Here is a 24,822-nt window from a genome sequence, read left to right on the forward strand (position 1 = left end):
ACTTCCATTTGTTTTCCAGATACTGGGCTTTTGTTAAATGGGAAAATTTTCAGACTATTGAGGCTTTGGGATTATGAGCTGTTAGCTGCTACTGCAGGTAGTTATGGGGAGAGAGAGGTGTTGGTGCAGACAGAAGTGGAGTCAGCTTCAGCAGCCTTCTGTGGTTTAAGCAGCAAGCCCTCACACTGGAAGGTGAATGATTTGTGCCAAAATAGCTTTGGGTGACAATAGCTTGTAATGTGAGCATAGCCTAAAAATCTGCAATATCCACCCGAACAACAATACAGCTACACTTGACATGCATGTGATGCAGAAGAAAGCTGTTCCAAAGAAAGAGAGAGTACAAAGCAAAAGAAATTCTCAAATTTCAGACATCCCGCTTCTAATGGAAAGTTCAAAAGGAAGGGTGCATGCATTCTGTAAGAACTGCCGACGATTTTTACACTGAGCATGGGGGTCGCACAGTTAGATTAAATAAATAAATGAACACTGGTGAATATTACTCAGTGCCAGTGCAAGTTCCCAGCAGAGGGGCAACTTATTCTGTATTCTTTCAGGAGAATGAAAAGTAAAATCAGAAGTATTTAACATAAAAAGCTGTTGCAGTGCTCTTATTATTTAGTTATTTTAATTCTTTAAACATATCCAGCATGCAGGAAGCAAAGTCTCTGAAACATTGCATGTAAAGAATCCCCCCCACCCCTGATTTTGGTTTCAAAATACTCCCTATTTTTGTGGTCTCAAGGTTGGCAAGCATGGTTAATTATTTTCAGAGACCCCAAAGCAGCAACAGGAAGTGTAGGGTCTGCAGTAACAGTAAACTTCAGCTTGCTGTCCAGAGACTTCCCTCTCCTCAGCTGCTATCCATGTCGCCACAGTGCAAAACAACAACAGACATATATGTATGCACATACAGACTTATAACAGTGCACAGATGAGTAAAAGATTGAAATAAAACAGGTTTTGACAAAATCAAAACCAAGGGAATCAAATAAAAAATTAGGAACTAGAATTACTGCCACACAGTTGTATGCCTCTCCAAGTTGCACTTACAGGTTACATCCATGTCTGTGAAAACATGGAAGCTTTACACACATCCTTCCCCCGGCAGCACAGAAGATCTCTACAGTCAGCACAGTTTCAAGATCAGTGACACCAATTCAGTGTCTGACCAAATCTCTCCCCTTCTGTTCCAGAGGTATGACGTTTGGTAATGGATATAAAATGTTAGAATTTACGTGAAATTTAATACTGTGAATTCTTGAGTTATGGCCAAAAATGTGTTTTATGAGGTCATCTTGACCTTGACCTTTGACCACCAGATTTTTACCAGTTTACTCTTCAGTCCAAGTGAATGTTTGTGCCAAATTTGAGGAAACTCCTTCAGGATATTAGGTTTACGTGAATGAGACGCAAGGTCACAGTGACTTTGACCTTTGAACACCAAATTCTAATCAATTCATCCTTGAGTCCAAGTGAATGTTTAGGTCAGATTTAAAGAAATTCCCTCAAGGTGTGCTTAAGACAGCACACTTACATGAATGAGACCAATGCAAGGTCACAGTGACCCTGGCCTTTGAACTATGACAACCACAGTATAGTCAGTTCATCCTTGAGTCCAAGTGAGCGCTTGTCCAAAAACAAATTCCTCAAGGGAGATATCACATTCACGAGAATGGAACGGACCTGGGGACGGACGGAGACGGATAACCCGAAAAACGTAACAGGAGTGAGACAACATAAACCATCAGGTTACACAACTGTGGCTGTTGTTAGAGATCTTGCCTACCCACTCACACTGTGGCAGCTCTCTTTTTAATATTCTGTCGTGTTACAAGATTGTAGGCAGTGTTGGAAATTTATGAGCAGGGGTGCTTTATGGTAATATTGGATTTTTAATTGATCTTTACACCAATATGATGAAGTATAATTATTTATCAGATATTTCATTTGCTGGATTTGCCAAACATAAATATCTCTACCCAGTTCTTAGCCTGTTTTAGCTTCGTTTTTTGGTTATTCAGCTTGCATACAGACAGCCTGGTTGAGTCTCAAAGCTTTCTCTGGGATAAAACAGACAGACACACATATGCACGCGCGCGCGCGCATGTATATATATACACACACACACACACACACACACACACACACACACACACATGCACACACACACACACACACACACACACACACACACACACACACCTGTTTGGCTCTTTGCTTGAGCTGCTGATGCTGTGGATCCTCAGTATGTGAGCGACTCTGTGATCACAGACAGACAGAGCAGAATTTACATTAAGATAGGAAGGAGGAGTCACAGTGGTTTCAGCTAAAATGCTGGTGTGACCTAAACTGGCACTGAAATTTATACAAAAAACTATAACCCTTTTAAAGGTAAACGTCATATCACAAAATATACTCTATTTGGTTTTAATCTGAGTGCATTAAATGTCTTTTTTCCTAATAGAGAAAAATGGTGGTTTAAGTCAAACAAGGGCCGTTTTACTTTCTGGCCTAGAACAGCTTACTCTGGCCAGACGCAGCAGTCTCTCTCTCTCCTCTTCTTCTTTTCTCTTCTTCTTTAAACTCTCCACTTCCTCCATAATGTGAAGCTGGGAGCGTACATCACTTACTTTGACATGCCACAGATCCTCCTGTTGCCATACAAACACACACACACACACACACACACACACACACACACACACACACACACACACACACACACACAAGATAAAAGCCCTAATTTGTCAACATTTCGTATATTCTAAATCTTAAAACTCTCTATATTTTGGTGCTCAGAACAGATCGCATGCTGCAAAGGAGAGAGCTTCATTCTAAGGCAGCACAAAGAAGAGTTGTTGGTGTGGTGAAAAATGGATGTTAGACTTTTTGGTGGGAAAATACATCTCAGAACCACTTCTGTTTCTGATCAAACATCCCCCTGCTTCTATTTTTCTGATTTTATCAAGAAGAGTAAACTGATATAATATACTTCAAATGCACAGCAGTAACAAAATACTAATGACACAATAACAAAATACTAATGAAAATAGGGACACACTTTCAGAGCCAGAAGATGTGTTCAAACTCATAACAAAGATTTGTTCTTTTTGTTTTAACCCATGTTTTCTTAGTTTTGCTCTTCTCTTAAGTAGAAGAACATTTTACGAGTGGTCAAGAGCTCAATGACATGCTAACAGCAGTGGAATGTAACTAAGTGCATTTATTCAACAACAAAACTTAAGTACATAGCTGGGGTACTTGTACTTAACATGAGGATTTTCTTTTCACAGCTCCATAGAGCCTTGTATTCCTTCGGCCCTAAGCAGTGACGACTTTATGACTTTCTTTAACGATAAAATTCGAACTATTCAAGATAAAATCCATCGCCTCTTGCCCTTACCTGACCTGACCCCGGACACAGATAGCCTGGATATGGCAGCAAGGCCTGAAATTTATTTGGACCATTTCTCCCCCATTGACCTTCATCGACTCTACACTTTGATTTCTGCGTCTAAGCCATCAACATGCCTGCTAGACCCCATCCCAACTAAGCTCCTTAAGGAAGTTTTGCCCTTATTAGACAACTCTTTATTAGATATAATTAATGCATCTTTACTAACAGGCTATGCACCACAGTCCTTTAAAGTGGCTGTCATTAAACCTCTTTTAAAGAAGCTCAGCCTTGATCCTGAGATTTTAGCTAACTATAGACTGATATCTAATCTCCCCTTTATTTCTAAAATCCTTGAGAGAGTGGTTGCTCATCAACTCTGTGACTTTCTCCAAGATAATAGTTTATTTGAGGACTTTCAGTCAGGCTTCAGAGTTCATCATATTACAGAGACGGCACTTGCAAAAATTAATGACTTATTTATCACTTCTGACACAGGTCTGGTCTCTATTTTAATCCTATTAGATCTCAGTACCACATTTGACACCATTGACCATCAAATCTTACTGCACAGACTGGAAAACTTAACTGGCCTTAAATGAATGGCACTAGCCTGGTTAAAGTCACACTTATCGGATCATTCCCAATTTGTTCACATCAACGATCAACCCTCCACACATACTAAGGTCTGCTTCAGAGTGCCACAGGGTTCTGTGCTTGGACCAATCCTTTTTACTTTATATATGCTTCCTCCAGGCAACATAATAAGAAAACACTATATAAATTTCCATTGTTATGCTGACGATACGCAATTATATCTATCTATGAAACCAGATGAAACTGATCACCTATCTAGACTTCAAACATGTCTTAAGGATGTAAAAGCCTGGATGAGCCGTAATTTCCTGATGTTGAATTCAGACAAAACTGAAGTTATTGTTCTTGGCCCAAAACACCTCAGAAGCTCCTTTTCCAACAATTTAATTTCTCCAGGTGGCGTTACCTTGGCCTCTAGCACTACTGTAAGGAACCTCGGAGTTTTATTTGATCAAGATTTATCTTTTGCCTCCCACATAAAACAAACTTCAAGGACGGCTTTCTTTCACTTGTGTAACATCGCAAAAATTAGACATATCCTCTCCCAAACAGATGCTGAAAAATTAGTACATGCATTTGTCACCTTTAGGCTGGATTACTGTAACTCCCTATTATTTGGTTGCCCCTACAAATCTCTTAGGTCTTTCCAACTGGTGCAGAACGCTGCTGCTCGTGTTTTAACGGGAAGCAAGAAAAGGGATCATATTTCTCCTGTTTTAGCTTCTTTGCACTGGCTCCCTGTGAAATCCAGGACTGAATTTAAAATCCTCCTCCTTACTTACAAAGCTCTAAATGGTCAGGCTCCATCCTATCTGTCACAGTTCATAGTTCCTTACCAACCCTCAAGATCACTGCGCTCTGAAAATGCAGGGTTACTTGTGGTTCCCAAAGTTTCCAAAAGTAGGATAGGAACCAGAGCCTTCAGCTACCACGCTCCTCTGCTATGGAACCATCTTCCAGTTTCAGTCAGGGAGGCAGACACCGTTTCAACTTTTAAGGGTAGACTTAAGACCTTCCTCTTTGATAAAGCTTATAATTAGGGCTGGCTTGGGTTGACTGGACCAGCCCATAGTCAGGCTGACATAGGTTTAACCTGCTGGGGGACCTCCTATGATATGCTGAGCTCCTTTTCTTTCTCTCAACGCCGCCATCAGAAAATCATGCATGTCTGTTTACTGCATTGCTGTTTGCAAGCTTAGCTTAGCCTCAGTAGTTTAGCTTAGCCTTACATCTGTGATAGCCATGTGGTACTCTCACTACCTGGGGCTCGCGATTTCGGAGCCTGGGTCTGTTGAACTGCACTACGCTAATCCCATTGCCACTCAGGAGCATTCCTGCTCCCTTGTTTCCTAGTTTTCCCGGATCCTGGCCGTAACTTTGGTTGTGCCTGACCGTGGCGATAGCTGTGCTGATGCTGTGACCCTGCCTTTGGTTGTGGGTTGTGCTCGTGCTGTGGCTGTACTGATACTGTGCCCCCCGCTCACCCTGATCGTGGTCTGGTCCTGGTTGCGCCGATGCTGTGATCTTGCCTTTGGACACCTCCCTATCAACATATGCATGAGATTCTTATCATCACCCTCAACATCATCATAGAGTGCAATTAATAATTTCACACCTATCGTTATTGTAAAATGACATGCATCTGTTTCTATTATTGCTGTGTCTCTCTCCCTCTCTCTCCCCTTCTCCTCCCCTCTCTCTCTTTCCTTTTAGAATTTAAATACATTTAGAAAATTCATTTAGAAATTAAATACATTCGCATAAATACAGTTACAATGATAAGTTTATTAGTCAATCAAGAAACTAACAGAAAATTAATTAACAACTACTTTGAAAAGCATTTAAGCCTTTATTATTTATTCATTTTTAGTAAATCTGAGTTTTGTGGGCCTTTTTTCTTCTCCTTTTTTTAAAAAAAAATATACATTTTGTTTATTTTTTATAGTTTTTAAATAGTTTAGTAGTACTTAATAGTTTTGAGGTTTTTAGGAGTTATTTATCTCTTTTTTCTCAAATTTTAGTTTTTGGGGTGCTTTGATTGCTTGTTTTTTGCTTGCTTACTTTTACTTATATAAAATTTTCAATTTTTCACAGTATGGTATTAGTACTTTTAGTTAAGTAAAGGATCTGAATGCCTCTGCTTGCTAACCTACTTATCATGCTTTGTATTATAACTTTCTAGAAAAGCATCTTTCAACATGTTCAACTGTTGTTGTCATGCTTCACTGTGATTGGCGTAGCAGTTGCAGAACTCTGAGACCAGTGATGTGATGTGATTACTTGACAGAACTTTATTAATCACTACACCCTCTAAATTAATTTTCTACTTCACTCAGCCCTTATGCACTTTGCAATGCTGAACATGCACGAACCAAAATGACAGCAGTGACCTCTAGCACTGGCTTGATTAGAGATGTTACTGTAGCTGAGGTCTCTAAAGCTGCTGTCTGCTCTCTCCCTGCTCAAGTTGTGTCCTAGCAGTTGGGAGAGGGGCACAGGGGCCACCGGCTGTGCTAGCTAGCTAATTTTTGTCTCAATTTTGGTCTAATTGAAAAAAAAAAAAAAGATCATATTCAATGCCGCTTGCAGAAAAAAAATCTAAGGGGAAAAAAGCATGGATTTATTAGGAGACCCTAATACAGCATTTGAGGTGGGACCCTGTTCATTCCTATAAGTTGCTCAGTGGTACATGAATACAAAAATGTTCAACTGCTGTGTATAAAACTAGCCAAATGATCGACACTGGTTAGGCATCATTAAGCCCATAGAGCAAGCACACTGGAGACAACTGCTGGCTGAGCACACTAATTCCAGTTTGGCACTCTGTTAACTTGAATTGGAATAAAATCATTTAATATTGCTTAAACATTTTCTGGACCAAACAGTATCACACGAAAGACTGAGGATACTGTGAAAAGTGAAAAATATCTTGATATTGTGGTTTTAACAATAGCTTGCTGGCTAACGAGGAAGAATTGCTAGCTACCTAATATAGGGAAAACCTTTGAGTAGACGATATCAAATATGTCATTCAGACTCTAGGGGCTGCTGGCTGGTAAATTGGTCGGCTTGCTGTTTGCAAATTACTTCATCAGCCAGTGTGACAAAGTAGCCTACACCAGATCCATGCAGCGTAGCTTACATACAGCTAGACATCCACAGCTACACCCATTGCAGTGGCTGGATACTGCTTATCCAGACATTTTTACGTTTCACTGAATCACTGCATCGTTAGGCTAAGTGTGTCTGAAACAACCTGTTAATAGTAAGCTGTTGTGTTCACCAGTGACGGTAAAATGGAGCACAAGATGGACAGGTGATTTGGTGCGCCGTCCAGAGTGATACGTACGGCACTACACCAGACTGTCATGGTAAAGATGGAGCTGAGAAGAAATGCAGAGCTTTTGAAATAGACAAATAGATAACTTGTTTGGTCTTGGTCGGTCGGTCACAAATAATATATGCTGCTGCCGGCTGGCAGGCCTGACTTCACTGTCTTAGTGCTTCAATGTCTTTTGCTGAAACATTTCAGCACCACTGACAGATGTTTTTGTTATGTGTAGGGTTGTTGAAACACAAGCCATGATGCAGCCTTTCTGAGGCAATTGCATGATTAAATCAATAAATTTTATTTTTATGATGATTATAGCCTATCATTTAGTAAGTTACATTCATTTTTGTTCCTGTCAGATTTGGTTGTGCGATGCTTTGCCTCAAATGAGAGCAAGAAGAGGATCTATCATCTCTGTAATGCTGAAAGTTGTGTTTTGGGCTTTTGTGTTCATTTAATTAATTCAGTTTGTGTTTTCGGACGCTTGCTGTCTGGTAAATGGCTTGTTAGTATGAATAGGCTTTTGTATATTTAGTTTTCGTATTTGAAGTAGGCCAAACTGTGCAGCTGTTCTTCCCATTTTGTTAGTGTGTGTGTGTGTGTGTGTGTGCGCGCGCACGCGTGCGTGTGTGTGCGCGCGCGCATGTGTGTGAGAGAGAGTGTGTGTGTGAGAAAGAGAGAGAGAGAAAAGTTCAGATCTATAGGTCTACTCGTTAATATTTTCGGATGGATGGTTGCTGTGTATTCACCTCATTCTGTCACAAAATTGTAAATTGTCACTAGCGCTGACTGTTAGAAGCATACGATTATTCTTGTATTCAGTTTTAATTTGTTTAATCTCTGCTAACTCTGCATCTGTTACATGATGCTGTGTGCAGTGCACGCTACTTCAAGTGCTTTGTCACCCAGCTGCGTGTCAATCTACCATGACTTGCCTTCTGATTAGGAAAAAACCTGCTTGCATTTCATGTGTGAAGTGTCCGCATTTTGGTGTTCATATTTGCAGTCCATTGTAGTGTAAAATGTTCTAAAACTGGCATAAAATAACTTACTGAGGGTGAGGCAGAGATGGGAGGCAGAAACAAATATGGTCATATCGAAGGACACCTGGAAAGAAGTTTGTACTGAACTGCATTTGGTTACAGGTTCAAAGAGAGTTCAAATGGAAAATGATTATTAGATTTTTTTAGAACTTCACAGCAACATCCAAAATAGGACAAACACATCCCAGCTCCTGCTGGAGGAAATGTGGAGCGCATGTTGCTAACCACACTCATATATTCTGGTCATGTCCTAAGCTCAGTGTGTTCTGGAGAGAATTATTTGATGCACTGAAAGTGGTTTTCCAAAAGGGAATTTCACAAGACCCCACAGTGGCGCTTCTAGGTGTAACACCCAATGGCCTGAATGGAAGAGCCAAGAAATATCTGTTAAATATATTACTTACAGCAGCCCTGAAGTGTTTTACTATAAGATGGTTGAAACCAGACCCTCCCACCTACAATCAATATCTGGATCCAAAAAGTCTGGGACATCTATCGCATGGAGCGAATTAAATACCTATTAAGGCTCCAAAAAGACACTTTTACAACTAGATGGAGACCTGTAATGACTTTATTGTTGCAATAGTGAGAGACATTTCAACTGTGCAAAGAACCACTGTCTGTGCCATGTACCTTTTCTCCTGGGACTTGATTTTGCAGCTAAATTTTGGCAGGTGATACCTCTAAGTGAAGAAGAGCTATAATCAATATTTATTTTCATTTATTTTTATTGATTTTTATCACTTTATGATTTTCATTTGCCCATGTCTTTTTGTATGATTACATATATTTACATATGTGTATATATGTATTTATATGGATATGTCTTGGAGGTGGTGTCTATCTTTATTTCTGTATTATTTTATTTTATTTTTTTTAATTTAACTTACCTTATAATTTTATTTATGTAGTTATTATTTCATTTTCTTTTCTTTCCTCTCTCTTTTATTGGCTTAACAGCTGAATGTTATAAATGCCTATACAGTGGTCCCTCACTATAACACGGTTCACCTTTCGCAGCCTCGCAGTTTCGCAGATTTTTTTTAGTGCAATTTTGCATGCTTTTTTTTTTTTTACAGTGCATTGTGTTCTGCGTCCTGATTGGCTAAGGGACTGTAGACCATTGTCAATCAATCTCCTCCGTGCCGTGTCTCCTGTACAATACAGAATGCGTTCACCTTGCCAAATTTACAGCCTTAAAACACCTATAAAAAAAACAAAAAAAACAAAAAATTGTAAATTGTATTATTGCATTATTGTAAAAAATAAAGCTGACTACTTTGCGGATTTCGCCTATTGCGGGTTATTTTTAGAACGTAACTCCCGCGATAAACAAGGGACCACTGTACAGCAGAAAAATGGAACATCTGCATATTGTATTGTTGTTGATGAAAAAATAAAAAATGAGTTAAAAAAAAAACTGGCGTAAAATGTTGACCTTTCAAATTAGTGGAAAATAGGAGCACAAGCATTTAATATGTTGCCATTATATGATCTATCCGCATCCCCAAGTCTGACTGACTTCCCGTGTCCCTGGCTTTTGATTTACTGTTCCAACCCTCACTATGGTCATGAGCTTTGGGTAGTGACCAAAAGAATGAGATTATGGATACAAACAGCCAAAGTGAGTTCCTTCTGGTGGGTGTCAGCTCAGCCTTAAAGATAGGGTGAGGAGCACAGACATCCAGGAGGAGCTTGGAGAAAAGCTGCTGTTACTTTGCATTAAAAGGGGGCGAGCTGAGATTCTTCAGGCATCTGATCAGGATGCCTTCTGTTCGAGGTGTTCTGGGTACGTAAACTGGTAGGAGGCCCTGGGGCAAAGCCAGAACAGGCTGGAGGGATTATTAATCTCATCTGGTCTGGGAACGCCTCAGAGTTCCCTAAAACAAGGTGCAAGGTGTTGCTGGGGAGAGGGATGTCTTGCCCCACAACCTGGCTCGGATAAGCAGACAAGGGATGGATAGATGGATGGTTGTTTGATCTAAGATGAGATTTAGTTGAAGGTGACACTGTGTATGACTGTCACGTTACTGCAGCAGTCTCCCATTCTAGCTACATACATACTATTCTATTACTGTACATACTATTCTATTACTTAATTATTATTATGTGTACATACCTTATTTCCTCTATGTACATACTTATTTTATTACTTATTTATTGTTATTTGTTGTTATTTTCTTTGTTACATTTCACTTTTCTTTTTTCATGCTGCTGTAACATTTGGAATTTCCCCCAATGGGGGATCAATAAAGGAATATTCTATATTCTATTCTATTCTAGCTAATGTCAGATAACATCAGTAGCAACTGTCACCAACATCATTTGGCAGTCACACACTGAAGTATTCAGGTTTATTATGTGCCTCAAACATCAGTGTGACTGCCTTAGTTAACCTGCTAAAAAACAGCTTCTCTGCATTTTCCGTCCTTTTGTGACAACGTGTTTCATTGTCCTGAAGAGGACGAGTAGTTTTCAATGACGCAATGCTGGTCCATGGCTTGGACTCAAAACCCAAGTTGCTATCTTCCATTTTTTTGATGACATGCAGGAAAACAAATCGAAGGCCAGCGTCTTTGGATTTATTGTTGGTGCAACTCACAACACAGCAAGTCTTCAGCAGAATTCAGTACAATTTGGGAGACATGTTACAATCTCCTCAGTGTACAGTGTTGCCGTCTATGCAGAACGCAGGGGCGTGGTGATGACAGCCTACTCTGGATGATGTATTGCTGATGCCGCTGGTTGATTTGTAACATTAGCTGATAGTCATTTACAGAAAACTAGTTAGTATAATAGAGCTGTCGTTCCAAACACTGCTCATTCCTTGAATAATTTTTGCACAATTCTGCACAATCTTACGCTTCTAAAAACTGCACTGCTCTTTCATTTTTATTTGATATATTGCACATATTTTCACTTGTCTCTAGATTTTTGCATTGATAACAAGGATTTCCTATGAGTTACATCTTTAGACAATGGCCTTTAGCTAATTGTCAATGTCTACCTAGTAATATGCTCACAGTGACAATGTTAATATGATGATCACTACAGTCTGCCAGCTGCCACCAAGGACTTTAACTATGGAACAGACATACTGGGAGTATGACATTGCAGCAATACATTACTGCAACCATGACCACAAACTATTCATAACATTTGCATTAGAACAACCTACTACCTTATGATGGTATAACAAGAAATGTTGGATTGAATAAGATATATTGATTTTGTGAAATAGTGAGAATGTTTTGTGATTTAACAAGATGGTGATATGTTATAAGCAAATCTGAACCGAATACATGAATATCTAGTAATAGCAAGGAAATATGTCATAGTAATATGAAAAACAGCTTGTTATTCAGTTTCTCCTAACAACAAAGTGAGCGAGTGAGTGATTTTTTTCATTGTTGCAGCAATGCACTGCCTGCGTATGATTGTTCTGACATATTTCTTGGTGTTTCTTGGTTATTAAATATAAATAACTCCACATGCAATATGGAAGTTGATCAGTGTGGCTGCTTTGGGTCAGGGTCAGACTACAGTACCTTCGGGGCTGCTTTGCGCTGTTCCGACATCACAGTCAGCTTCTCCAGCAGCCCACGGAGACACGCCTCTGTGGCATGAGAAACCAGAGCTACCACCTCTGGACCAACATCCGTCACTCCAAATGCCTGTCCTAACACAGGGGACACAAAACTCCTGGCAGCAGTATCACAACAAGAGTCAAAGACACAGTAAAGCTTGTTGAGCTGGAATGGTGGTAAATGGTAAATGGTAAATGGTGGTAGAAACATGACAAAAATCATACAACCACATTTAACCCTTTGAAACCTGAGCAAACTGGCTTGATGTCTTTCCAAAACACATTAAGAAGGCAGTGAGTGATGAAAGAGGAAATGACCCAAAAGTAGCAAGAAATTAGTACATAAAAATTACCTAAATATTAATTAAAAATACACACACTCACTCATAACTCTGATTTGAAAGTTAAAAAACCTAGGGAAAGTGCTTAAAAGGATAATAATTTTGTAACATAATAATCTGTGTTTCATTTATGACCAAGTTGCTCATTGCCGTTTTACCCTGTTGTTTCAGATTTCAAAGGGTTCATTTTCAAAAGATTCTAATAATAATTAATTGTCTTGTTGTGGCTAATGAATCCATTAAATGCAGGGGCATCTTTTAAATGAAGCATTTGCACATCTTTTTACAAAAGTAATCCCTATAGTAGATAGGCAGAGCAATAGAGCAATAGAGTGATAGAGCAATAGATAGATAACAAGACAGGCAGGCAGACAGACAGATAGAGTGCATTTGGGTGTGTAACGTTACAATACTGGTATGAAAGAATCCCCTGCAGTCTAACTGATGTAATGAGTGTTTCATGGTCAAAATGTAAAATGAAATGTTGAGTGTAGTCATGTTGGCCGAGCTGTGCCTCAGTCTGGCTCTTGTACCTGTGTTTAGGATTCGGCTGAGCACTGGGTTAGGTGAGAGGAACAGCTGATCATGGCAGGACTGCACCACAGAGCCAACCACGGTGGTCAAGATCTGTGCATTCTCCTCCCTGAGGTTGACTCCAGCCATAGAGGCGACATCATTAATGTCATCATCTTCTCTGGGAAACACACACACACACACAAACACACACACACACACAAACCTCTGATTTGCGCAGGTCAGCCAACTTTGAACTTAAATAAGAGTCTAAAGATATCTGCTGTATGTATTACCTGTACGATCCTGAACTGTCCTTGAATGTACATTTGGTGGAATGAGGTGGATCCTGACTAAAAGGCTGCTTTATTGAAAAAGTACCTTCACAAAGAAAAACATATTAAGTTACTGGGAGAGTGGCATTTCGTTTAGCAGAGTGTGTGTTTGACACTGTGGATGGAGTTCAGTCTGTAGAACAAACTGTGTTAATAAGCAGTCTTGATATTGCTATTCTGCCTACATTGGCATTGAATTGCAGTTCTCTTCAACTTAGCAGGTTGATTTCATGGAGACAGACTGATCTTATAGTGCTGCAATTGCAATGTATTCTTTGTGCATTCATACCTACAGTACACTGACGTGTTCTTCTTGAGTCAGATATCTGGATACAGATTGCATGTTAATAGCAGGTGAAAACTACATCTCAAAGTGATTTTCACGAAGAATGGGAAAAAGGAGAGTAAATCCCATGAGAATTGCAATTTTTATCTTCTATAATGTTGATTTCATTCAAAATTACCAAAATTTGATTTTCATACATTTGATTCTCTCTCGTTGGCGGGGTAGAGGTCTCCAGTACCTTGTGGACTGGGAGGGTTACGGTCCTGAAGAGAGATCCTGGGTTCCTGCTCGCCATATTGTGGACCCCAATCTCGTGGCCAACTTTCATCGGCAACACCCCAACCAGCCAGCCAATGAGTCTGCTTGTCAAGGGACCCGCATCTTGCCCCCACCTGTCCAGGATGTTGAGGACCGTTCTATGGGGGAGATGTCAGATGTCGAGGAACTCTTTGCAGAACACTCTTTGCCAGATTGTCTTCGCTCTCATGCCTGACTCTCCAGCATTTGTTCCCGGACTGCTTACCTGGTATCGACCCGACTCACCTCTGACCTTTGCTTCACGTCACAGCCCCGGTTAATCCACCAGCCTTCTGTCCCCAACTACGAGTTTTGCCTGCCTTCTTTCTGTTCCTTGTCTGTCTGTGGCTGGTTGGGACTCAGTCCGTTCCTGCTCAGCCCAAAGACCCATTGTGTCAGCTTCACCTTGCCAGCTCCTCTCCTCTGGTGCCGTCAGCCTCGCCAACTCCATCTCAAGGTCCAGATCCACTCCCAGCCCTCATCTGAACCACTTTCCAGGAAAACTTTAATCTGCAGTGAGTTTGTGCTATTTCCCCTCCACCACACTCGTTGAGTCTTTTGTGAACTTTTAGACAATTAGCTGCTCATGAGTCCCACACATTCCCTGCCTGCCCCGTTGGTCTCGTGGTAACCTGCCACGCGGGGGCCTGCGTACGGAATCCTGCCATACCCGCCTGCTCTACTCTGATGCATCTTGTGGTTAGCTGTTTTCCTGCATTAACCTGCTGAATAAAGACTGTTAATTCAACAAGCCTGGTTCAGTTGTGCTGCAATTGGGTTCACTCCACACCTGTTACAGCACAATCTGGCCAGCTATGGACCCAGTACACAATTGCACACCACTTAGTCGCCTCGAGTCAATTGAGGGCGTCCTGCAGCAACATGAGGCCATGATGACTGCGTATGCTGATGAAGCCAGACAGTCTGCTGCTGAAGCCAGACAGGCTGCTGAGGCTCAGGGACGAGCACTAACGGCGTTAGCCGGACAGATGCAACAGCTAGCAGCCCAACTTTCCCAGCTCTCTCCATTCGCTGGATTTGCCCCCTCTTTTGAAGCATTGGCTCCTGCTCCTGCACCTGTACCAGCCTCGTGTCTGCCCAGAGATGCTCCTGAGCCACGGGTGGGAACCCCAGAGTGTTACGATGGTGATTGAGAGACTTGTGGCCCCTTCCTCACCAACTCTCCATCCGAGACTTACCTCTCCGAGTGGAATCCAAAAAGATGGCACTTAAGTTCATCAGGCCTTTCACTATCCAGAAAGTCACCAATCCAATGGTGGTCCAGTTCACCCAACCTTCCATGTGTCCAAGATTAAGCCAGTCCACCACAGTCCCTTGGTCCCTGAGGCACCACCACCTCCCCCTCCAGAAATGGTCCATGGCGGTCCAGTGTATGCTGTGCATCACCTGATTCTCTCTCATTGACGGGGTAGAGGTCTCCAGTACCTTGTGGACTGGGAGGGTTATGGTCCTGAAGAGAGGTCCTGGGTTCCTGCTTGCCATATTGTGAAGAAATCAACAGTGAGGGCACATTGCAGCAGCCAGATGGTGTACTGTGCACACAGAAGTTGATTTTGTTTTGCAGTTGAATTCTTTATAAAGGGGAAGTTTTTGGATGCATTTTGGATTGAGTAACTTAATAAAATAATTAGCTTTGCATGACAAACGTGAAGAATGTTGTGAATACTGAGTATGCCAACACTCAGGGATGAATGTGAGCATCACAGAGCACTAAATTCAAGCACTTACAAACAAGACTGGCTCACCAGCACACAATACTTTACTAAACTTCTTCCAACTCTGGTCAGTTTAATAACTAGAACCCCATCAAAAGTCCACTAAGCATGGAGTATGGAAAACTCAGAAAAAAAACGACATTAAGCTGTTACGTTAACAAACAGCAGACTGTAGCATGCTTCAGGCACGTTCACAGGATTTCAATTTTGATGACCACATCATCTGCAAAAAGCAGGGACTCAATCCTGAGGTCACCAAACCAGACCCCCTCAACACCCTGGCTGCGCATAGAAATTCTGTCAATAAAAATTATGAACAGAATCGGTGACAAAGGGCAGCCCTGGTGGAGTCCTACTCTTCTTTCTTTTTTAAAAAAACTTACTTTCCAGAAATTTTCTTGTAACCTTTTACTAATTTCTTTTAGTAATTTTTTTTTAAAGAAATCAAGCCATTTTCAAGGGGTTAACTCTTACCTGTGAGGTGTTTTCCTGACTGGACCACTGTGTGTTTCGGGGTAGGTCTGCTGCTCCTAGAGCTGTAATTTCTGGACCGGGTGAATGTCGTCGACCCGGGTCTCAGAGTCACTCCTCGAGGTTGCTGGATAACCTGCATTTTAAGGGCAATCATTAAGATTTATTGTCCCAGAGGAAGACTTTTGTGACAAAAAGTACAACACAGAAACATACAGATAGAGACAGTACACAAAACCCTACATGCATGCATTCATCGATTCTCACAGAAGTGTTAACAGGGCAGAGTGTTCAGAGCTGCTGTTGTAAAAGAGACAGAACTCCTGCTGGACTGAGCTCCTCATTTTTAAAGTCCTGTATCTGCAACTGTGCAGCAGTAATGTCAAGTGTTGAAAGAATGGGTGATCAGTCATTTGCAAAGAGTTCTAGCTTTGCAGGCCTCTTGCTTACCATCTGCTGATTAAAGAGAAGAAGGTTAGCCCAAAGCTAGTGAGCAGTCACTGTGACCTTGACCTTTGACCACCAGATTCTGATATTAATTTATTCTTTGGCGTTAATGCCTTTCTTTGACAAGACAGAATTTAAGTGGGAAAGGGTGCGAGAGAGGAGCAAAGGGCTACGACCTGGAAACAAACCCATGACCGCTGCAGCAAGAACACTGCCTTTGTACATGGGGCGCCCACTTTACCCAGTGAGCTACCTGGCGCCCTACATCATTAGTGCATTCTTGAGACCAAGTGGACGTTTGTGCCAGATTTGAGCAAACTCCCTCAAGGCCAACTTGAGATACTGCATTCACGAGAATGAGACAAGTGCAAGGTCACTGTGAACTTGACCTTTGACCACTGAAATCTAATCAGTTCAACCTTGAGTCCACTTGAAACTTTGCCAGCTTTGAAGAAATTATTGCTTTCACATGAATGAGATGAATGCAAGGTCAGTGTGACCTTGACCTTTGGTATTCCATACCAACGGTCAACATCTTTAACTTTTTAATAGCGTTTCTTTGTTAAGTGTTTTGTATTCTGTTAAAAAAATTGTTAAGATGTACTTAATGTTCAATTTTAAGTTAGAATTTGCCTTTGCAATAACAAAAATGTTGGCTGTCAATTTGTGCTGGAAAAAAACAAATACCAAACCCTACTCCCTTTTTTTTCTCTTATGATGCAATACACACTGCCTTGAGATACGCTGCGATTTCTCCTTTCATCCAGTTGCTCCACTGTTACTTTCTCTGTCTAAAGATGTTGTCCTTCATATGCATGGCACAAAATCTGCATTCTTCAGGAAAAGTCAACCTGTAGAAAACAGGTTTCTCCAATTCAAACAACCAACCCCAAAATAACACTTACACACCACATTAGATAAGAAGACAACATTTGTTTACCTGCTGGCCGGTGTTGAGATTTTGTCCTGTGTCTGTGCTGGACTGCTTCACAGAGGAAACAAGAGTGTTGGAATTGCAGGTAGAAGCTGAGGCCTGTTGGATGAATAACTGGGAGTCTGCAGTCAGCCGACGCACTGCAGGGAGACTTTTCTGGTAGCCATGACAAAAAGACGATGACGACGTATGATTAATTTGCTTTGGTCAAAGAATACAACACAGAGATGCACTGACTAAATATCCAATCCAAGGCCTCTGATGCTGATTGAATATGGATCTGGCACAGTAAAATAACAGGAGGAGCCTTCTGATTTCTGCCCACCTTATTTTCCATAAGCGACTTGATCCAAATACTCAAGGTCCTGATTCAACACCAACTTCTTTTACCTCAGAAACAATCTTTAGCAGAGACGCTCTGCCGAGAACAGATAAACCTGACTACAGCCTGATTTCAGCTTGGCCTATTATAAACCTAGTCTTGAAATCAAAGGGATACTTCGCCAATTTCAAACAGTTTTGTATCATAACAGTGTGGATAGTGTGTCTAGATGAAATATGGTAAACTTTCCTCCATCTAACCAGCACCCAGATCTCCCTGCTCTCTTCCTAGCAGTCTTAGCTGGATGACCTTTTTCTGGCTCTCAGGCTGTTAACCAAACTACAGACTGTAGTTCTGCATTTTATTGCTACTCACCCATGTCGCCACCACAGACAAAAAGAGTAGAGAAGTGCATCAAGGGACAAACTCGCCCCTCTCTCTCAAACTCAGATCAAATGGTAAAAGCGCTGATCAAAAATAAATTAAGATAATGTACAGCACTGCCGATTTCTTCAGAAACATGTCATTGCCCTGTTTAGCTGTAATAGCGAGAGTTTGTAAATAAAAAATGGGTGTCATACTGCTTCCTGCAGTGACAAGAGGCTGAAAAATGGAAATCAAATAGTGAAACAAAGCAGCACTGATCAAATATGAACAAAGATTCTGAAACTGAGTTGTCTATTTCTCACCTCAAATTTTTCTGAAACTTGTCTTTTGCTTTAACTGGAAAACAAGATTATTTGTTACTAGCCGGCCACCTTTGTGTCAATAGCACGAGTTTGCATTAAGTCACCTACCAGCAGGAGCATGTATTGCTCTGGTGAGACGCTGTACACCCTGGTTGTTGTAGGATTTCAATCTCTTGAGCAAAAGCCAAATTTTTCTGTTTCCTCTGACCATGTAGCGCGGATTAAAAAAGTATTTGCATCTTTCTACGTCACCGACACTTACTACTACTTCTGTTTATTAGGGGAGATTCAAAATACATATACAGAATCTCTTTCTGAGCAAATTCACCTGTACATTAAGTGCAAAGAGCAAGTGCACATACATATATACACACATAGTAAAAGAAAAAGTAAATAAATGAATAAAAAAGTGAAATAAATTTAGAATAAAAACAAAAGACAGATAAAAGGAAAAATAAAAATAAAATAAAAGGAGACGTCACTGTAGGTACCACAGTGTTATCAATAATGAGTCATGGGTTTATCTTCTTAAAATTGGTTATGAAGTCAGGTACAACACATTTACATTTCCTCTCAATTGATTTTTTTTTCTAAATCTAGGCATTTCATCACATTTTTCAATAAAATTATGTGGGCTTGTGGATTTTTCTGTTCAATAAAATCAGTCTTAGTGCCAACAATGTCATAAAGCCTATCATGTTGTATTGACTACTTGTTAGCTCCATCGTAGCTGCTCTGACTACAAACAATGCTAGAATGCGGTCTAGTTCAAATCTCATCTGTAGAACTAATAATAACTAATAACAAGCAATCCTTTTGCAGCTCATGTCCTACTGAAGCTGGTGCCTGTCAACACTCAATACAAGATAGGTTTACTGTGGGAAACATCTTGGAAATCCTGTTCTTCCCTGATTTCCACTCCTAGGTCCTCCTGCCAGCCCTCTCTTAGATGGTCCAGAGTGACTGTGATGTTTTATTTGCCTAAGTTTGTTATGGATTTTAGATATAGCTCCTTTAAGGGTCGGATAAAAATAGTGTATCCATTGTGGAGTCAGGTGGCTCATTGGGAAAGGATGGAAATGTTCTTTTAACAAAGCTCAGAACTTGCAAAAATCTAAAAAAAAAAAAAAAGTGCTAGGCATATCATTTTTTTATTGTTGTTACTGGAATGTGGAGAACATAATAAGTCTTGTAAGGAATGTACACCTTTGAGGTAGCACTGATGAAATGCCGTCAGAGTGATGGAGTAAAATATGATTGTCTTTCAATCAGCATAGCTAATACTGAACATTTCCGGCAGCCAAAGTGTGTCTTTATCAGGGACTACATTTTAATTGAATGTGAGACAACTGGATTAGTTAACCTTTAGTTTAGGAGTGCATAGAGCCGAGTAGATCATTGCTGGTAGTGAAGAAGGGAAGCAACTTTGGTTTTACATACTTGACCACTCCACCATTGGGTACGAAACTAAAATGACATGGAACAAATACTGCAAGACCAGTAATAAAGCCGAAAGCAAAGCGATCCCATGCCTTCCAGTGTCCCGGGTCTTTATAAGAAGGTGTTCTTAATTCTTTTTCCAAATAAACTGAGATATTGCAGACTGCATTTTCTTATAAAAAGCCTCATAATGGGAATAGGAATGCAACAAAATAGAAATAGAAATTTCTGCAAAATATTCATTTTTAGAATATTAATTCGTCCTGCTAATGAAATAGGTAGGTTTGCCCATCAAAATTCTGTACTGTTCTACTGTATAACTTTGAAAAGTGTTGTTAAAATAAGACAACTTTTGAGTGATATTCATCCCAAAGTATTTAAAATGTTTTGAAACTGCAAATGATAAGAAGTTAAAAGTATCACTGCACTGTTGCACTTTCAGACTGATTGGAAATATTGTACTTTTAGAGAGGTTACACTTATATCCTTATACTACTCCGAATCTCTTCAAAACTGACATTATAACTGGCACTGATTTCAAGGGGTTTGAGATATATAATAATAAATCTTCTACATATAGTCCCTCTCTTTTTAATTCCTATGTAGTCTTTTGCTTTATGCATAGAAATGGCTGGAGATGCAAGTGCAAACAGCAGTGGTGATAACTAGCATGTACTGAGGCCAGAGGTTGGGCATATAATAATTTGATAAAGGAAATAAATTTAAAAGATAAGTATCTCAGGGTGCTGAGTGTTAACATGCTGCATGTGACAATTACTCAGCAATCTCTGACTGTTAGAAAACAGCAGCCTATCTTTGATGAATCCTGTCTGGCTTTGAAATATTACTGCTGGAAGAATGTTCCCCAAGCACATTGGAATTTTAGCTAATATTCTATTATCAACATGAAGTAAGCTCACTGGTCTGTATGAACATGGATACTATCTGTCTTATGGATGAGGGAGATGCTTGCTTTATAAAAGGTTTGTGGGAGACAGCTTTTAGCCTTGTGCTTCATTAAACATATCTAGTAGAAGTAGTGATATCTGACAACTGAAAGCCTTATAGAACTCAGAAGTGTAGCTGTCTGGGCCTGGGGCTTTGGAATTCTGCATATTTTGTATGCTTGTTCTATTTCTGCTTTGGTTATGGGTATTTCCTAACAGTTCTTTATTCTCATTCCTGATCGCTGAAATATCCAGTTCTTAAAAAAAAAAAAAAAATCTAGCAATGATGGATTTCCCATGGTGTGCTAAGACCTTGCCAACTTTTTCACCTTGTTAAAAATATTTATGTTTTGGGGCACCCAGTGGCTCAGTTGGTAGAGCGGACACCCCATGTATAGAAGCTATGCCCTTACTACAGTGGGTTCGGTTCTGGCCTCGGCCCTTTGCTGCGTTATCCCCTCTCTCTCTCCTCCTTTCACACTTAAGCTGTCCTGTCTCAGTAAAGGCAAAAACGCAACAACAAAAAATCTTCCAAAAAATAAATAAATATATATATATATATATGTTTTGCTTAAGTTAGAGCTGTATATAATAGACTAAGTTCGGTTTCAAGAGACAGTTTTCTTTTATGTAAGTCTGGTGAAGGGGATGCCAAGTACTGTTGGTCTAGCTCGCTAGTCATCCATAAGTTGAGTTTCTCTTTCTATTGCTTATTAACTAAGTTACTATGAGGAAAGTATCTGCCCTCGGGGCATGGGCCTTAAGTGCCTCCCATAGTGAAGATCTTGTCATATCTGCAGTATCGCTGATAAATACAGATTTCTGTGGCTTTTTAACTCTTCAACTTTTTTGTCCCTTAGTTAAGTTATCAAATCGCAATGTCCTTAAAGTATACCTTTGTCCAAGGGCCAATTGAAGAGTTAGTGGGCTGTGGTCAGACAATACTATTGTTCCATATTCAAATGTTTTATTGATGGAAAGAAATTTACTAAGAAAAGTTTATTAGATAAGAGTGATGAACTAGTGAGAAATGAGAATACTGTCGTGTGCTGGGAAACAAGGTTCTCCATGGATCTACTATTCTATATGTTTCAAGAAATTAAATATTTTTTGCTGATTTGGATAGAGCTGCATGTCTATTAGATGACCTATAAAGGTTTGGATCAAGCACCAAGTTAAAGTCTCCACCTATTATTAGTTGATGGGAGTCCATATTCGGTAATGCAGTGAGAAAAGATGATAGAAATTGCTCATCATCAACAATGGGAGCGTAGATAATTAGCTAATGTAATAGCTTATTCTGAAGTTTCCCTGTCATTACAATGTATCCTACCCTCAGGTCTGAAATAACTTTAGAAACTATGCAAGGTATTGTTTTTTAGTTAATATTGCTGTGCTTCTGCTTTCATGAAATATGTGCCCCATCCATTTCCAAAACAGTCTATTGTGATACTGGGCTCTCAAATTCGTTTCTTGTAAGAATGCAATATCTGTTCTTTCTTTCGAGATAAGACATTGCCTCACTTTACGGCTCCATTCAGTCCTTTACAATTCCATGACATAAACTGAATCAGATTTTGTTGCATTGTCCTAGGAGTTATCCTAATTAGCCATTGTAACACTGTGAGATAGTCAAGTCAAAAGTGCAGTGATTCTCATATATATATGTATACTAAACAAAGAATTAAAAAAAGAACTACCCCCTCAGAACTAAAACCAACCCCTCTCTACCTTTCCCCAAACAATATACACATCTGTAGAAAGAAAAGAAAAAACACTTCACAAAAATCTTTGTTATCCACCATAACTCTGAGAGGCAAATAGACGCTTGACTTACCACTAAATTCCAATGTTTATGACTTTATCTGATGTTTCTAGACCAGCCCCATTAAACATAGCAGTCCTCATTTTTGTCTGACCTTGTAATAATGAGAAAGATACATGGCTTATTACAAGAAGAGAAAATGTTAAAAGAAAAAGTCCTTAAAGTATCCTGAAGTTCAAAATTTAAAAACCCGCCATTATCATTTTTGCATATGTGCAGAAATAATTAAAAAGGTGTGTAAACTAATGTTTTTACATATGCTGTCAGAAACACAGGTTAGTTTTTCAGTTATATTTTACATAAGGACAAAACAAATAAACGTGAATAAAGTGAACCAACCTGACTCACATCAGTCCTGTCAATCAGTTTCATCTGTAGGTCACATCCCAGCCAGGGGATACAGTTCTCTGAGGTGGTCTACACTCATTCCTACAGTAAAGAGTGATTTCATGGAAAACTGTTTAGGAAGTGACTTACGGTTACATGTTAACTTGTTACTTGTCATCAGGTGTGGCCAGGATGGTGGTTTTATGAATCTCTCAGTATCTTGTTGCTTGTTGAATAATGCCTGGAGCCGTCAGTCCACAGTTATCGTCACCCTCGCAGGATTAAACGTCCAGTAGGGGATTCCAGCACTCCGCAGCTTGGCCTTCACCTGGTTAAATGAAGCTTGCAGTTGACCTCTGGGCTCATGTCCGGAAAGATGTGTACAGCCTTTGTTAGAGCAAGCCGCCCTTGTTCCGACATCATGGCTTGAGAGTTCCCCCCATCATGGTTCCCCTCTCTGTGACTTTGGGCCAGACTCCTGCGTAGCTGGTCTATCATGACCAGTGAGTGAAGTTTTCATCACCGAGCACTTCGGAAAGAAATCTCATCTGCAATGAAACTCGGGGTCCTTGCTTCAATGCCCTCTGCGGCTCAAAAACTATGTAGGTTGTGTCTGCGGCCTCTGTTTTCGAGATCTGTGCATTTCTGTGTTTCTTGTGTAACGCTGCAGTATTATCAGAAACATCGCAGAGTGACTTTTCCATCTTTCTCTGTTTGTTTGCCATCATTGCCGCCCATTTTTTTTTGTGAGAAATCACTGGAGAGCTCGTTCATATCAGCTTTAGCTTCTTCCTGGAGACAGATGTCCCTCAGTATCTCATGGTGAATAAATTCTATTGTGACTTTTTATCATCCCCTCTTGAAATGTTTGAAGTTGGCTCCAGAGTGTCCAGAAAGAGCAGTTTTATGAAAAGACAATCTTGCCAGCAGTGAAATACTTCTTTAATATCAATAAGTGACAGCTGATGGTTTAGTAATTTTACACCTATCACTATTGTAATATCACATGCTATTGTTAACATTATTGCTGTGCATCTCTCCCCCTCTCTCTTTTATCTTTCTTTTTCATCATTTGCAATTTAATTGTTATTTACGACATCAATTGCACGTCTGTCCGTCCTGGAAGAGGGATCCCTCCTCAGCCGCTCTTCCTGAGGTTTCTTCCATTTTTTTCCCCCGTTACAGGGGTTTTTGGGGTAAGTTTTTCCTTAGGTGATGTTTGAGTCTAAGGACAGAGGGATGTTGTATGCTGTAAAGCGCTCTGAGGAACACTGTGTTTTGTGATAGTGGGCTTTATAAATAAAATCAAATTGAATTGAATTGATATGAACTGCCGCCAACTATATCAGTCATTTTAAAAGGTGAAAGTGAGTATCAGAGCCAGCTAAAAATGTCAAGCTGCTAACTGAATGTTTTGTACATAGCTCTTTGCTTAAGTAGTGACTAAGGGAGAGGGAGTTTTATTTTGCATCACTAAAAGATACATAGAGGATCTGCTAAAATGAAAATGGCTTAAGACACGGATTTGTACAGTTGTAGATGACAAATAATGGTAAATGAAATACTTCCCATCCCCTAAATGCTGTCACCATCACTCCTTGATGTGGGGGAGATGTAATATTTCTCATCCAGTACATCAATCAGTATTGTGAAAAAAAAAGATGACTGTTAACAAGTAGAACAAAGAAACATGTTATCTACATAACAATTGTATCCAATAAGTTCAAGAGGTTTTAGAGTGATAACTTGGGCTGTAAAATGATAATAAATAGCAACTGATTGCAGAATTTCAATATTATTGTGATTAATCACCAGCGCCGCAGGTAAATATATACAGAGGAAACACTGTATTTTCTAACCAGGGTGTCAGAGCAGTCAATCAACAAAATAATTTTTCACATGCAGAAACTAATTTTCACTCTTGTGCAGTGAAATGCTTCCAGCCTGGCAGTCATTAA

General features: G+C 40.0%; 1 protein-coding gene across 1 annotated transcript in view; it reads right to left on the bottom strand.

Annotated features, from left to right (window-relative positions):
* The window catches only part of LOC121941413 (transcription initiation factor TFIID subunit 4), a 44,588-nt gene that overhangs the window by 11,551 nt on the left and 8,215 nt on the right, over window positions 1-24,822 (bottom strand). The window contains exons 8-14 of the mRNA XM_088077270.1: window positions 17,321-17,470; window positions 15,937-16,069; window positions 13,105-13,189; window positions 12,829-12,989; window positions 11,917-12,047; window positions 2,529-2,654; window positions 2,206-2,262 (exon numbers count right to left, since the gene is read on the bottom strand). Coding sequence (XP_087933396.1) covers window positions 2,206-2,262; window positions 2,529-2,654; window positions 11,917-12,047; window positions 12,829-12,989; window positions 13,105-13,189; window positions 15,937-16,069; window positions 17,321-17,470 — 843 coding nt within the window. The remainder of the gene's footprint in view (window positions 1-2,205; window positions 2,263-2,528; window positions 2,655-11,916; window positions 12,048-12,828; window positions 12,990-13,104; window positions 13,190-15,936; window positions 16,070-17,320; window positions 17,471-24,822) is intronic.

This window comes from Plectropomus leopardus, chromosome 5, assembly GCF_026936395.1.
Source record: "Plectropomus leopardus strain MGB_pleo_1.0 chromosome 5, ASM2693639v1, whole genome shotgun sequence".
Taxonomy (NCBI): domain Eukaryota; kingdom Metazoa; phylum Chordata; class Actinopteri; order Perciformes; family Serranidae; genus Plectropomus; species Plectropomus leopardus.